General features: G+C 38.6%; 1 protein-coding gene across 12 annotated transcripts in view; it reads left to right on the top strand.

Moving 5' to 3' along the window:
• Positions 1 to 13545, top strand: part of ESRRG (estrogen related receptor gamma) — a 622335-nt gene that overhangs the window by 385521 nt on the left and 223269 nt on the right. The window contains exon 1 of one of the 12 annotated variants that reach the window (XM_059145032.1): positions 6155 to 6378. The exons of the other annotated variants lie outside the window; for them this stretch is intronic. Within the exon in view, the coding sequence (XP_059001015.1) occupies positions 6323 to 6378 (56 nt within the window). The 5' untranslated portion in view covers positions 6155 to 6322. Of the gene's footprint in view, positions 1 to 6154; positions 6379 to 13545 lie in introns of those variants that run through there. 12 annotated transcript variants of the gene reach the window in all.

Genomic DNA, 13545 nt, shown 5'->3' with positions numbered 1-13545 from the left:
AGGGCAAACAGGACCACTGTGTTCACGGAGGGCGGGATGGGGAATACTTTAACACTTCGTTTCCTTTTCTGCATGAAGCACCTTGCCAAAGATGATGGCCAAATGAACTCCTTGCCAAAGATGATGGCCAAATGAACGGATAATGCCATTTCTTTAAATTTTTTTCTTTCATTTAGTAAGATTTAAAAACAGCATGGCTAACATTTATGGGAGGCTCACTGTGTGAACAATGGCAGTAAAGTTTCTTATCCAAACTGAGGTACTCTGGAGAGTGTAAGGAGGGAAAACTGTAAATTATTAAGTTAGGACAGCTGGCACAAGTCAGAAGGTCTTGGCCCACTGGGTCAGGTGGTCTGTCCCCACCACCCCCAACTAGGACCAGACCCGGTGCTAAATTACTGTAAATGGAGTGCATCCCCATAACAGTTTTACAAGATTGTTCTTATTGTTATTCCCACTTAATAGCAAAGGAAACTGAGAGTTAGATCTGTGGTGTGACCCTAGGCCAAAGCCTCATCCATTGTAATTGGAACAGGAGCCCCCAAGGTTGACTGCAGAGCTGCCTGTGAGACCTTCCCAGGGACGGACACCTTCCACCATCTCCTGACTTCGGCCAGGCATGACAGACAAGCACCCCTCATTAATTTGCCTTGCTTGGGGAAAGCAGATTTTTATCAAATGTGCTCATTTATAAGAAAGAAGCTTAGAGGAGTGTGTCAGACAGTTCTAACATTAAAAAAAAAAAAAAAAGTAATAGGCTCTAAGCCTGTTTATATGGACACCAGATGCTGCAGGGCTCACTTAACACCCCTCCACCCTGCCCAGTGGTCCTTTGAAAATTTGGATGAAAGGGTTAAAGGGAACAATAGGAAAAGAGAACTTTCAAATAGAGTCCAAGAGTCCTCTAACTTAGGAAAAAACATACTTTGTGTGTTTTGATGTTTCTTGGCCCGATGCATTTTTAACTTTGAATAGATGTTGAATGGGGTGTTTAAGATGGATAATTTGATCATTTTGCTAGTATCAAAGCAAGTATTGCTTATTCTAAAATCTGTCATATTTGTTCCGCTTCCCCCTCCCTGTCTCCACTACTCTCTCCTACCCCTCCCCCTTCCTCTCAAAGTTAAGCTCCCCTTTATTTTGGACAACACTATCACACACATGATTGAGTCAACAATTTATGGCTTTTAAAAATAGGGATTTTGTCCTCTCTTAGGTTTATTGTTTATCATAATCATCTTTCAAGTGAAAAGGCTAATTTACTCTTTCTATAGGAATATTTTAAGCTTGATTATCATAATATTACAGCTGCCTGAAAAGGTCTAAAACGGGACATTGACCTTGAATGTTTTCTGCATTTAGCTCATGGTGCTTAACATTCAGGAAAGAATATAACTGCAACTCACTTATTAACGTATAATCTCAAAATGTTAACTATTGCTCTGTAAATATATGCCACACAGGTTATAGGAAGCTCATAGGATACTAGAAAATGCATCTAGTAATTCACCAGGGTAGATATGTTGGAAATACAGTGTAACTCAAGTTGCTTTTCCCATTGGAGCTACTATAGTTTATAACTTAATCTTGCCTGATATTTTACCATGTATCTTATTAGCTTGATGAAATGAAAGTGAAATAATCCTAAATTAATTAAACAGAAACTGAATTGTCTCTGTTACTTTCTCTGTCTTCCTTTGGTTCCCACTCTCCCCACCCCCACTTTCACAAACCCTGAGAAAAGAGGTTTTGGTGTGTTATAGAGGTGAGGTAATTGCTCCCCAGAGAATGGGCTTTTTACATGGACTTGGTAATTTGGGAATGGGATGGATTTATAGGACAAGAGGTTGTCAAAAGGCGAGGTTTTTATTAGTGCTTCTGTGGAAGTGATCACTTTCAGTCGAAATGATTGCTTCTTGCCAATCGAGACAATAATTTAAATATCAAAGCCTGTGCTCTAGAAATGAAAGGCAGCAGAAGATGAGGTATGATGAATTGATGGAGATTTGGTGGTGATAGAGAGGAAAGTAGTCATACTGAGTCTGAAAGTAGTCGTCACGTTCCCACTGGGAAAGGTGTGTTCTTAAGCAGGTTTAAAGCATAAAAGCAATCCCAATGCACAGATGAGGAAAAGAGGGGTAGGTACATGAGGTGACCTGCTCGGGGCCACCCAGGTCATCAGAGGATGCAGAAGGGATCCTGGTGTCTAAGCCTCCTGTTTGCCCAGCAGGACTCTTTTTTGCAGGGATGTTCGTCTGTGGCTTTTCTTTTAGAGTTAAAGATAATAGTTTATAATAGTCTTGACTTGCTTTTTGCATTATGGCACATTATACTATACACAAGCTATCAAAGACAGCAGGGAAGATGGTTCAAAGAGTTAAAGAGCTTTTTTAAGGGTTTCTGGTCTTGAGGGAAAGATCCACAAAGGTAGGTTAGAAAACAATCGGAAAATCTAAATTTGTTATGCCTTGTTGAGTTTTAAATATTTAACAAATGACAGATGTGCAATATAAAATAAAATTTGCTTCAAAAATAGTGTGACAACTAGAAGCATTTTAAGACAGATTAGTCCTGTTAATTTTCACAAAAGGAAGATGGGAACTAAAAGTAGCTGTTAATATGCAATAATGGCAAGATGAAACATTTCTCATCATCTCTTAGCAGCATAAGAATTCACTGTTCGAATGTTTTAGGAAAGGATTCTGACTAAAATACAGTAAAATTTCCAGTACAGTAAACAGGAAGCTACGTGTTGTTTGCACTTGAGTTTTGCTTGTTGCCATTCTGTTCTTTCAAATGGAAATGAAGTATATTTTCTGCTGGTGTCTGTGCAGGAGTTAGGGCCTGAGGATGAAGTTGTGTGGGTATTTGTGACTGCATTGTTTAAGGAAAAAGAGATTGAAACTATGCATGGGCCCACAGCCTGGTGCATAATAGATAGATATTAACTAATTGATTAATATTCCATGTGAAATAGCCCTAAGAGGTTCTTTCATTTAGTCCCATTTTTTTTTCCTGCTTTGGGTAGACTCCTTGTGGTAAGATTGTGAAGTGTATTGACTGATTAGCAATATGTGTTTAGTCGAGGCTGTTTAATTTGTTTGTTTCATTTTTTCCCCAGTATCCTTTGTTGTTTGAGATTCTAAAAGACGTATGCTCAGTATTGCTCATGATGTGTGTATTTCCCGTGATTATCCACTGTTTCCTCCTTCAAGGTGAGAAAACTGTGGCGAGGGAAGATTCTGAAGATGACTAAGCTGCGTGTTTATGAAATATTCTGGAAGCTGTCTTGCAGGTTTAGTGCAGTAGATGTTATTTTAAATTTCAAATTGGTTAAACTGGATTCAAGACAGTCCGTGTAATCTTAGGTCCTTGACTTGCAAAGGTGACACTCTGATCCCAAAGGGAACATACAGATCCGTGTATGTAGATACACTGGTATATTTCTGGTCGTTCAGAAAGCAGCTAGCTCAGTGGCCACTGTACCTTGCACTGATGAAATATGGTTAGTGAGAGATCAGTGGGGACGATGCGCTGTCTGTTTGTACTTGTGTCTCTGTGAACACAGAAGAGACTGACACACGGAAGAGTCTAAACATGTCTAAAATATATACCAATGAGATCCAGTGGTTCCTAATGGGGCAAATCAGTACCCAAAAGGAAATAAGAAAATTCTGGGAAGTAAACGATGACTCCTATGAAGTGTGGTGATTTAAGTCCATCGGGAAATAATTGACTACAAATCTTGTCTTTAAAAGGCCATTTCAAAGGAGTAATAAACAGGTTCTGTCACAGCATGATAATGCAAAGAAACTGAATACAGTGCAGGATTCTGCACAGGTGCAAAATTTGAATGTACTGAGTGCTTTAAGGTGGGTCGAGTACATAAAATTATTATTTTTTTAAGTGTCTTTAGAAAAAAATTAAAAAGGAACTCTGTTTTGGGGACATTGTTTAAAAATGTATACAACTGGATCTATTAATTACCCTGGGAATTTTAGTGTTCAGAAATGTAGATCATAATCTTTGAACCAAAGATGTTTTCTTTCATTCTGATGCTGTATTAGCTTCCATATTTCTTCAATTCTATTTTGGAAAAATCATGTTTCTATTCCAAATACCTCTTTATTTATTTTTTTTAATTATAAAATGATTACATGTCTCACTTTAGGTTGAATAGACAATCCTTTTTTTTTGGGAGGTGGTGTCTGTAGAATGCTTGGATTTTCTTCTACATCTCAAAGCTCTTTTAATTCACTGCTCACAACCAAATTTACATCTTAATTGCAGAGTTCACATTTAACAATATAGACAGCATAATGCTACTGGTAATTAAGCTTTTACTACCTGCTTTTATACACTATTCTCAGGCACAGTTTTTGCTATGTGAGTTCTCATCTAAAAACTTGTAAGAATTTAGACCACAAATAAAAGGAATCAGACCCATATCTTAGATATGGTCAAATACATGGCAGGAAAATTGCTTTCTTCTGTGGGGGGACAAATCAGGTCTGTCATTTTTACATTCTGAATTTTAATGTGGCTGCTCTATTTTAGTGTTTTTGTTTTTTTAAAAACCTAGAAAATCTGAAAGGGTTGAGAGAGAGTTGAGTTCTGATTTAGTGACTTCAACACACACTGAATATCTGAACTAATTTATTTTGATCTCAAAGATTATACTATTTATATCGTGGAACACTTTAGATGCAAAAGGTTGGTACCAGTAGAGCTGAATTACATCAAATTTGTGGGTCTTCTACTGTCCATAAGGGAGTAGTTTGCCATCAATAGCTAGCATCTATTCCAATATATTTGCTAGTATAAAAGAGCCTGTAGTTCCAAGTAGGACCTAAGAAAACTCTTTGTTATATGAAAACTAAGAACACATTCTACATTATTGAAGGGAAAATAACCTTCTCTTCTTACATCCTTAAAAAAAAAAATTGTTTTTGATTGAGAATTCTTAGTTTGCCTAAATTGTTATCTCTTTGAAACTATTCCTTATAATGGCCAGACTGTGTGATGATTTACAAAATGTTTCTGCGTTGATTTTTTTTTTTTTTAAAGCATTCAGGGTGTGTTATGTATAGAAACAAATATGTACACTGCATTTCATTTGGAAACTGATGTTTTGGATAAAATCATATACATTTGTATTTGCCTTCCAGTTTGGAAGCTTGTATTGAAATAAGTATGTGATTAAGAACACTTAGTGCACGGTGTAGTAATGCTCTCCAGGCAAGGCGGGGGGGTGGAGAGGAGACGCAGTCTGTATTTTGTCAAAATGCACTGAGATGGATTTAATGTACTATTTCCCCTACAGCCCTCAGACCCCCACCCCTGTAACTGGAGAAGCCAATTTGTCCTAGAGTTGTTTACCTTTGCTTTGAAAAAGCTATGCCTTGTGTATCTGTATGTAGAGAGACTGCACGTAAAGAAATGTTTACACACATAATTTGCATCGGCATCCTCTCAGTTTGGACGGAAGCACTGTTTCCTCTTCTGTAGTTGTGCAAAACTGCATTCCACCTCCGGCAGGACCCTCCCTGGGGCTCCCACGCCCCAACAATTTAGAAGACTGTCTTTGATTTTTTTTCCAATGCCCAGTATGGAGCAGGGAACCAGGAAAAGACCCGATTACGAATAAACGCAGGGGAGGGAAGTGGGCCACTGCCGAAGCAGCCGCCCCCGGGGGGTGTGAAACACAGACCCGGGCAGGACAAACTTATGCATTCTCTACCTTCCGCAGAATCCTCTCCCAAAGGCACCGAGAGTGTGCGTGCGTTCTTCTTCTCCAGGCAAAATGGGGCTCGGGTTGGACGCCCGAGACAAATCCCTCCAGTGCCTAGAGAGTTAAGTTAGTTGGGTTTCTTGTGTAGCTTCCCAGAACGAGGGAGAAAGACAGACCAAGAAGCGAACGCACGGTGCCTCCCGGGTGCGTCTCGATCGCCGCTGCGGGTCCCCGCGCCCTGTCCCCGGCCGCTGGCGGAGCCCGGTCCCCGCGGCTCCCCGCGCCCTGCCTACCTGCCCGGCCGCGCTCGCCGCCCGCAGCCTCCCGTCGCCTCCCTCCTGATTGGGCAGACGCCCCCCAATCGGCTGCGCGGCTGGGCCGGTGGGACTGCATATGTAAAGCCCTACTTCATATTAATAAGCTCCAATCGGGGCTTTAAGTCCTTGATTAGGAGAGTGTGAGAGCGTTGGTCCCAACTGGCTGTGCCTATAGGCTTGTCACTAGGAGAACATTTGTGTTAATTGCACTGTGCTCTGTCAAGGAAACTTTGATTTATAGCTGGGGAGCACGAATAATGGTTGCCGGTCGCACATGGATTCGGTAGAACTTTGCCTGCCTGAATCTTTTTCCCTGCACTACGAGGAAGAGTAGGTACCTTTTTCTTTCCTTTTTAAAACTCGCCGTGGGGGTGCGTGTGCGGGGGTGGGCACAGTGTATCTTTGCACACGGATTCAGGTAATGCCCTGGGTACGGTGTGTGCACGAGGGCTTGTTTGTGTCTGTCTTGTGCCTTTTGTGTTGAGGGTGATCTCCTAATTCAGTAAGTCGAGAATTGTTCTCTGACTACAATGTTACCTTTGAGGCAAAGCTCAGTGACTGTCAGTAAAACAGCTGTGTGACAGTCACTTCTTATTCAGGTGCTAAGAATAGGCACTTGGCACAAATGCTTAGTGAACTGTTAAAATGCATCTTTTACTAGGACCCATTTTCCCAAGGAAAGATGTTTTAAAATACAATATTCAAAATGATTTATACTATTGAGTGCCTCTTATGTATTTGCAGTTTGACAGATATTTTCAGCTCCCTGTCATTTCTTACCGAGCAGAGTTAGAGGCAAAATTGCACATTTACTAATTCTCCTTCAGAGAACAATTTAAAAACTAGCCCTGTGCCATTCAGGGCTAGAATAATGTTATTTGCATGGTTAGCGTTAAGTCAGCACTTAACTGACAAATCAGTCCATTAAGTAACATGAGATTTTCACACATTATAAATATTTAAGGGGAGAGAAAAAAAAAAAAACTAAAGAAGAAACAGTAGTGACTTTTAAAATTTCCCCTTGAACAGACAACATTGAGATTGTGGATTTGTGTCATGGATCACGTCCAGAAAATAGGGAAAAGTACTTTTGTTCTTAGGTGCAGTTTAATTCGGATTCATGAATATCTTTATGGACATGGATTTGTGCGTCTATGTGTGTATATATCGGTATCTATATCTTTGGAACATTAAAGGTGGGGAAGAAGTGGAGGGGTAAGATAAGTCAATTAGGCATTCTTGTGTAGATGAGTAAGTCATAAACTTAATTTCAGCCCACTGTTAAGATAACATATTCGTCTACCCTGAGACCTGTCCCTGGATCATCTCTCTGTTGAGTCGGTTATACCGCTCTGCTTCCACATTACAGTAATACCAACTGTTATAATTCTGAAAAGAGTGCTCTTGGCACACATCTCTCTACAGATTGTGAAGAAAATCTGAAACTCTCGCCGAGGAGGCAGTGCATTATAGGTAGATGTCCACTAGCTGTCCTTTGTGACTGCGTATTGCATTGCTTTGTAATTAAGTAAGAGATGAAAAGTGACTCGCACTGTCAGTGGCTGCTCGTGTGTGTAGGGGTGCGAGTGTGTGTGGATCTGTCTCCGCACGCTTGCACGTGCCCCCACACACACGCTCTCTCACACTCACATACACACTCGCGCAAGGGCTATTCTCCAAGAGATGGGCGTAGAAGGGACCGAAAGCTGGCAAGGTTGCATCCGGTTCGACAGACTCACGGCCAGAAACAACCTTAAATTGTGTGAAAATAAAAATGAGAAATAAACAAAGGTAGGACTGCCCACTCAAGTGGGGCTTGAAGGTTAGTGCACCGGGGGTCGTAGAACTGGAGGGTGTAAATGTCTTCCTGTCAGGGAGAAGGCTTTATCCACGCTCACCCAGATTCTGAACTTTCTTCGGTAAATAAATAAACAAAACAAACTTTAAAAATCCCCCAGAGGCTTCTTTTTAAAGTAGTTTTCTTGAATTTAACTTCTTATAGCTAATTTGAATAATTAGTTTAGATAAGCCTCTTAAAGCAGATGCATTTAAATGAAATCAGGGCACATGTCCTTTTGGCTTTGGCGCAAGATTCAAACTAGCTTTCTTTTTGGCTCAATTAAAAGTCATCTTTAAAAAAATACAGATTTATTGTCTGGATGCAGTTCTGATGGTTACGTGGTTCACTGGACAGACAGAAAGATCTAATGCTAAGCAACGCATCTGCCTCTCTGTCTCAATTAATAAACCACAGAATTTATACATGCTATTAATATTCATAGTAATTGTACTGGGTTAAACCCTATCACGTGTGTGTATACATAGAAATGAAACCAGAGTTATGCAGTTTCAGAGGAAAATATTAGCCAATTTCTGTTTTGGAGGCTGTTAAAAAGATGCGTACAATTTATTGACCACCATTAGGAGAGCCTAAAATGTTAACCTATAACTATGTGTTTTTTTTTATTTTAGGAAATGTGCCAGCACATTAAAGGACATAATACTTGAGAGCTTGCTTCACATTTAATAGCAGTAATAACTGATAGCATAAATAGATGAAAATAATATATCTGCTCATTTTGACATATGTGTCCGTCTAATCATTCTAAATGATTGTGCTCATCACATGAATCCCTTTCAACCTCTGATTAAAATGTAACATTGACTACAGGATTATAGAGCGGACTTAATTTTACTGACTGTTTTAACAGTTGTCACAGCTGTTGGAAGAAGGAAAGGCAATTGAAACACTCCAAAACAGGCAAGGCGAGGAGGGAACAGTTTAGTAAATTCAGCCTGATCATTGAAATCCCAACATTGCAAATGAACCAGATTTGTGTTTTAAAATTCCTCTTTGGAGCTATGCAAGTTTTATTTTGTACGGTCCACTCTTTCTGTGTCTCGGTTTGTTGTTGTTGTTGTTGTTTTTTCCCTCGGCCTCGTGTCTCCTTATTAACAGCAAAATGTAAATTGAAACACAACTATCCAAAAGTAATACTGTAATGTCAAAATGTATGAGATGAAAATAGGCAGGAAGAAGAGATTTGTACAGTAACCACAACAGCAGCAAGCCTAACTCCGAGCGGATACATTTTTTTTTTTTTTTTTTTTTTAGAAAAAGGAGCTTGCCTAAATCACTTTAGATGTGATATTATTTGAAAACTATGAACAGACACTTTAAGTTTATTTTTCTAAGAAAGAACACCTAAACTCCAGACTTAGAGCTCATATTACTTTTCCTCCTGTTTCTTCTCTGTAAATCTGTTGAAAACACCTGCAGCCTTAAAGGTAGGTGGTGTAGGTGGGGTTTTCAGATGATTTCTTTGTAAATTGCTGGAAGTGACAACTAATGCACTTGAGGGGTGAGTGTTCTTGAGCGGCAGAATCTTGTAACCTTGCCCATCCCTGCACTAAAGTGAACAGATTAATTCTATTTTTCTGAAAATTTCATAGCCATTGTACATTTCCCAAACTATAGATAGTCAAGATTGCCAGACAGTGTGTATTACGTAACATGTGATTTTCTCCTTCGAGTAAGCAAAAATAAGTGTTCCTGAGTTAATGGAATAAATGTGGGAGAGGAGTGGTGAGTAAATGATAGGCACCCCATGTTTCACCAGCCCTTTGTGTCAGTAGATTTATGGATTACCTTATAAACATTTGGTGGTTAAGTTTAGAAATCCTCCTTTTGACAGAAAGGGCTGGAAAACAGCTTTCCCTTTCCTGAGTAGAGGCAAGGATGATGGTGTTGGCTGGTTCTTATGCTGATGGTTTCTCATCTTAATGTGTTTATGGCACTGCTGCTTTATTTACTGAGCCTTGTGTGTTGCAGCGGTAATTAACCCATGTTATTAGCAAAGCCCTTGTGGATATCCATTAATTCTCTTGCATGGATGATCATTTTTCCAGTGTTTTCCCCCCAATAAGGTATCATTGTTCTTCCTTTTTTTTTTTTTTTTTGAATTCTAAATTGATGGCCTTTGATATATTTCTTTGATTTAATCTGACCTGTAATATATATTGATCATCTTATTAAAAAGGGTATTGTAATTCTGTTTTTAAAAATGCTCATAGAAGCTGGAGAAAAGATTTTTTTCCCCCCTTTGGTTTTCTTTTCAAAGTCAAAAAGAAAAGAAATTAAGGTTTAAAAAGGAAATAATATGGGAAATCAGGTTTAACTCCAGATTTTCCAGGTTTTAGAATTTATGATAATTTGGGTCTTTGAGGTCTTTGAATCAGATTTTTACTTAGTTAATAACACTTTAGGCATTTTTTATAAAATATCGAGCCAGCAGAAAAATACTTGTGCTTCCTGTGCTGAGAAAAGATAAGGACCATCTCATTAGCTGGGCCATACTTTTGCAATTAATTTTAGATACATGGTGCTATTCATCAAAGAGGGCAGGTAACTTCTCTATGAGTATATTTAACAATACTTTCACAATACCTTACTTCAGGAAGATCTACAGACAAAGAAGAGACCTTTCTTTTGGGAGGTAGGCATAATGCCCGGTCTCAAGTCCGTATCACTTGTGAAAAATTCCTCAACATTTGTTTTAGCCTAGTGACTAAAAAAAAAAAAAAAAAATTTCTTTGTTTTACTTTTAAAGTGCTGTGCAGCACGGAAGGTTTGGCTTCTAGGATTTCATAAAACAGATTCAGATCTGTGTCCATGGTTGGTACTTGGTCAGACAAGTGGCAATTAATGGCAATGATTTCTGTGAAACCAGTTAATATCAAATAAACTTTTTAGAGCCACCTCTGAAGCATTTGGAAATAGAGAAGAGCATCGGAGGTATTTCAATAGGACTTTAAAGTCATTGCAGTAGTAGCTAAGCTTGGCTTGGAATTTTGCTTCATAGCAAAGTCATGGAAGAGAGAAACAATACAACGTTGATCTGTTCTAAGTGCATATGAGCTCTGGCCCTCGCCAGCTCTCTGGAGAAAATCTTTGATTACACTGGCCCAGTTTGTTCAGTTTTTATCTCTTTTACATCCACGGGCCTTGTATTAAATTGTCATTGTCCTAAAGCACATGAGATAGAAATGAATTGCAGTTTGCGACGTTCTCTGACAGTGAAATATTTAGGTTCTCTTTCTCCAATCATACTTATGTGTGCATTTGATAGTGCAGGGGGGACACCAGGCGTCTCTGCCGCTTCTCTTCTCCTCAGTGCATTTCGTATGCTTTGCTGTTGATGATTTTCACCGCCATGTGTATATGGATATGCGTGGTCTGGACTATTACACATACGTCAGGACACACATCGTACTTTAAAATCCAGAGCAGTCTGTAGAATACACACACGTGTGTGTTTGCGTGTATAGATGCACGTGAAATATGTACCTCCCTGGGAAGAGGCAGGCTGCTAACAGTGCTCATTACGTTTATATAATAAAGGGAATCTCAGGTATTTTTCAGATCGATTAGTTGCCAGTTCAATGTGCCAGGCATGATTTTAACCTGGAATTCGTGTTTCGGGTATTTGCCAGGTCTGATTTTCAACAGAATGGGTTTAACTATACAGAAAGACAGGTTAACAGGTAACCTAATAACTCGATTTGTTTCTGATTTTATGAATTTTTAACTGCTATCCTTCCTAAATTCAAAAGCTGGTAATCATAAATGATTTGTAAAATAGGAAATAAGCTACTAATATTAAATGCATCATTTAATGGTTTGGGCCCAAGTCCAAGATACAGTTTTGAATCAGCTCTTGGCTACATTCTTTTTTTTTTTTTTTTTTTAAATTCAAGGGCCTGACAAATATATCTGAATGTAAACACGATAGCTCTCAGAGAAATGCATCAATAGGAATTTTATTTATCCGTATTACATAAATATGTCATTTCCTCATTTTTTTTTCCTTTTTTCCCCTGAAAGCAAATATAGAAGGCTAGTAAGTGTTCTGTTTCTCTAAAGTACATCACAGATTTCAGAATTTTTGAATTTTACTCGAAGGGGTAAGTTTAGAGATCTGTGATTTTGCTTAGTAAATCTGAATGAGTGTTGAGAAAGAACACTCAGCCAGCTGCTCTTTGTGCTGTACTTCTTATTCTTATTTATATTCTGGTTTAAATTCCTGGATTTATTTCCTATCTTTACTTGTATGTATAGCACTTAAACAAATTTGATGTTTGTTTCTCTCTTCTTTTACATCCTACTGTTTCATTCTGCCAGTGCATCACATCAGAGCTAGCTTCTTTATTATTTGAGGGTGATAAGTGACAGCCTTTGCCTTTTGAAGGATTTACCTGGCATCTCATTCTTGTCTCAAGTTCATTTCAGACTTCTGTTTTCCAAGATCTAGGAAACCTCAGCTACTAAAAATAATTTCCATTCAGAGTTCTTTTAGCAAATGCATCTTTCCTCTCTACTTTTTTCTTGACAGAAGTGCCAGGTGTTTCTTTTTCTCTGATTTGGACACTCTTTCTCATTATTTTCCAAATGTATTTTCTAGTCAGTTATACAAAACCATCAAATTGAAAGGATTTAGATTTTGCGGTAGTGGTGGTGTGCGTGCGTGTACGTGTTCGTAGGCATATGTGTGCCCATGCATGTATCAGTCCCCTTTTTATTGAAAGAAATTTTTTGAATGTTTGGAGGAAACTTGCTTTTTGTACTTTTGATTATGCTTTTGATTTCTTCAGGTGCCATGCCATCTTAGTTTATGGCAACAAATGTATATTTGGGAGAGAACTCACTAAGGCAAAGCAATTCAAAGAAAAGGTGCAGTTTTAAATAAAATGACTTCTCACTGGTCCATCGGAGTGCACTTCAGTATACTGGCATGGATCTGTGTGTGCCTTTGAATAGAGATAAGCAATACCCAGCCCTGGCCGTCAGAAATGCAACCTATGGCTGTAGCTTTGGCACTTAAAATCTCTTTACTGCTTCAAGTGTGAAACTCATGGAGAGCCTACCTAAGATTAGATTACGTTGTTTAAAAAAAAAAAAAAAAAAAATGAACTTCAAAGTAAATTTATGTTTTAATTTTAAAAGGCAGTCTTTGTCCTATACGTTCTTCTGTGCTTTCTCATACTGCTGAGAGTGACACAGAATTGCATATATACTTTTCATCATTTTGATTGGAAGTACACATTATGTGTAATATGCCTTGGCAGTACTTACCTAGCCAAAGAAAACAAATTAATACTAGGCATACTGAAGGCTGTCAGGCATATCACAGATGTGTCAATTTAACTTTGCTTCATCATACACCTTCTCCACAAACAATTGGTTAAGATGGTACTAAATAAAAGGGAAGCTACCGATAAATTCTCCTATCATATCAGAGATTGATGGCTAGTAGAAGTGTATTGAAAACCAGCATGCTTGCCTACTTCTCTTTAAAACTCTGTGGGAATATAGACAGCACAGACAATAATGAGTTTTGTACCAGAAAAAAAAAAAAAAAAAAAAACCCAAGAGTGGGGGAGGATAACTTAAACATGTTCAAATCTTTCTACTCTCTTGGAAGTAACAAAGGGATTTAT

The sequence above is a fragment of the Mustela lutreola genome, chromosome 14, assembly GCF_030435805.1.
Source record: "Mustela lutreola isolate mMusLut2 chromosome 14, mMusLut2.pri, whole genome shotgun sequence".
In the NCBI taxonomy this organism is placed as follows: domain Eukaryota; kingdom Metazoa; phylum Chordata; class Mammalia; order Carnivora; family Mustelidae; genus Mustela; species Mustela lutreola.
This window is presented reverse-complemented; position numbering and strand designations above follow the sequence as displayed.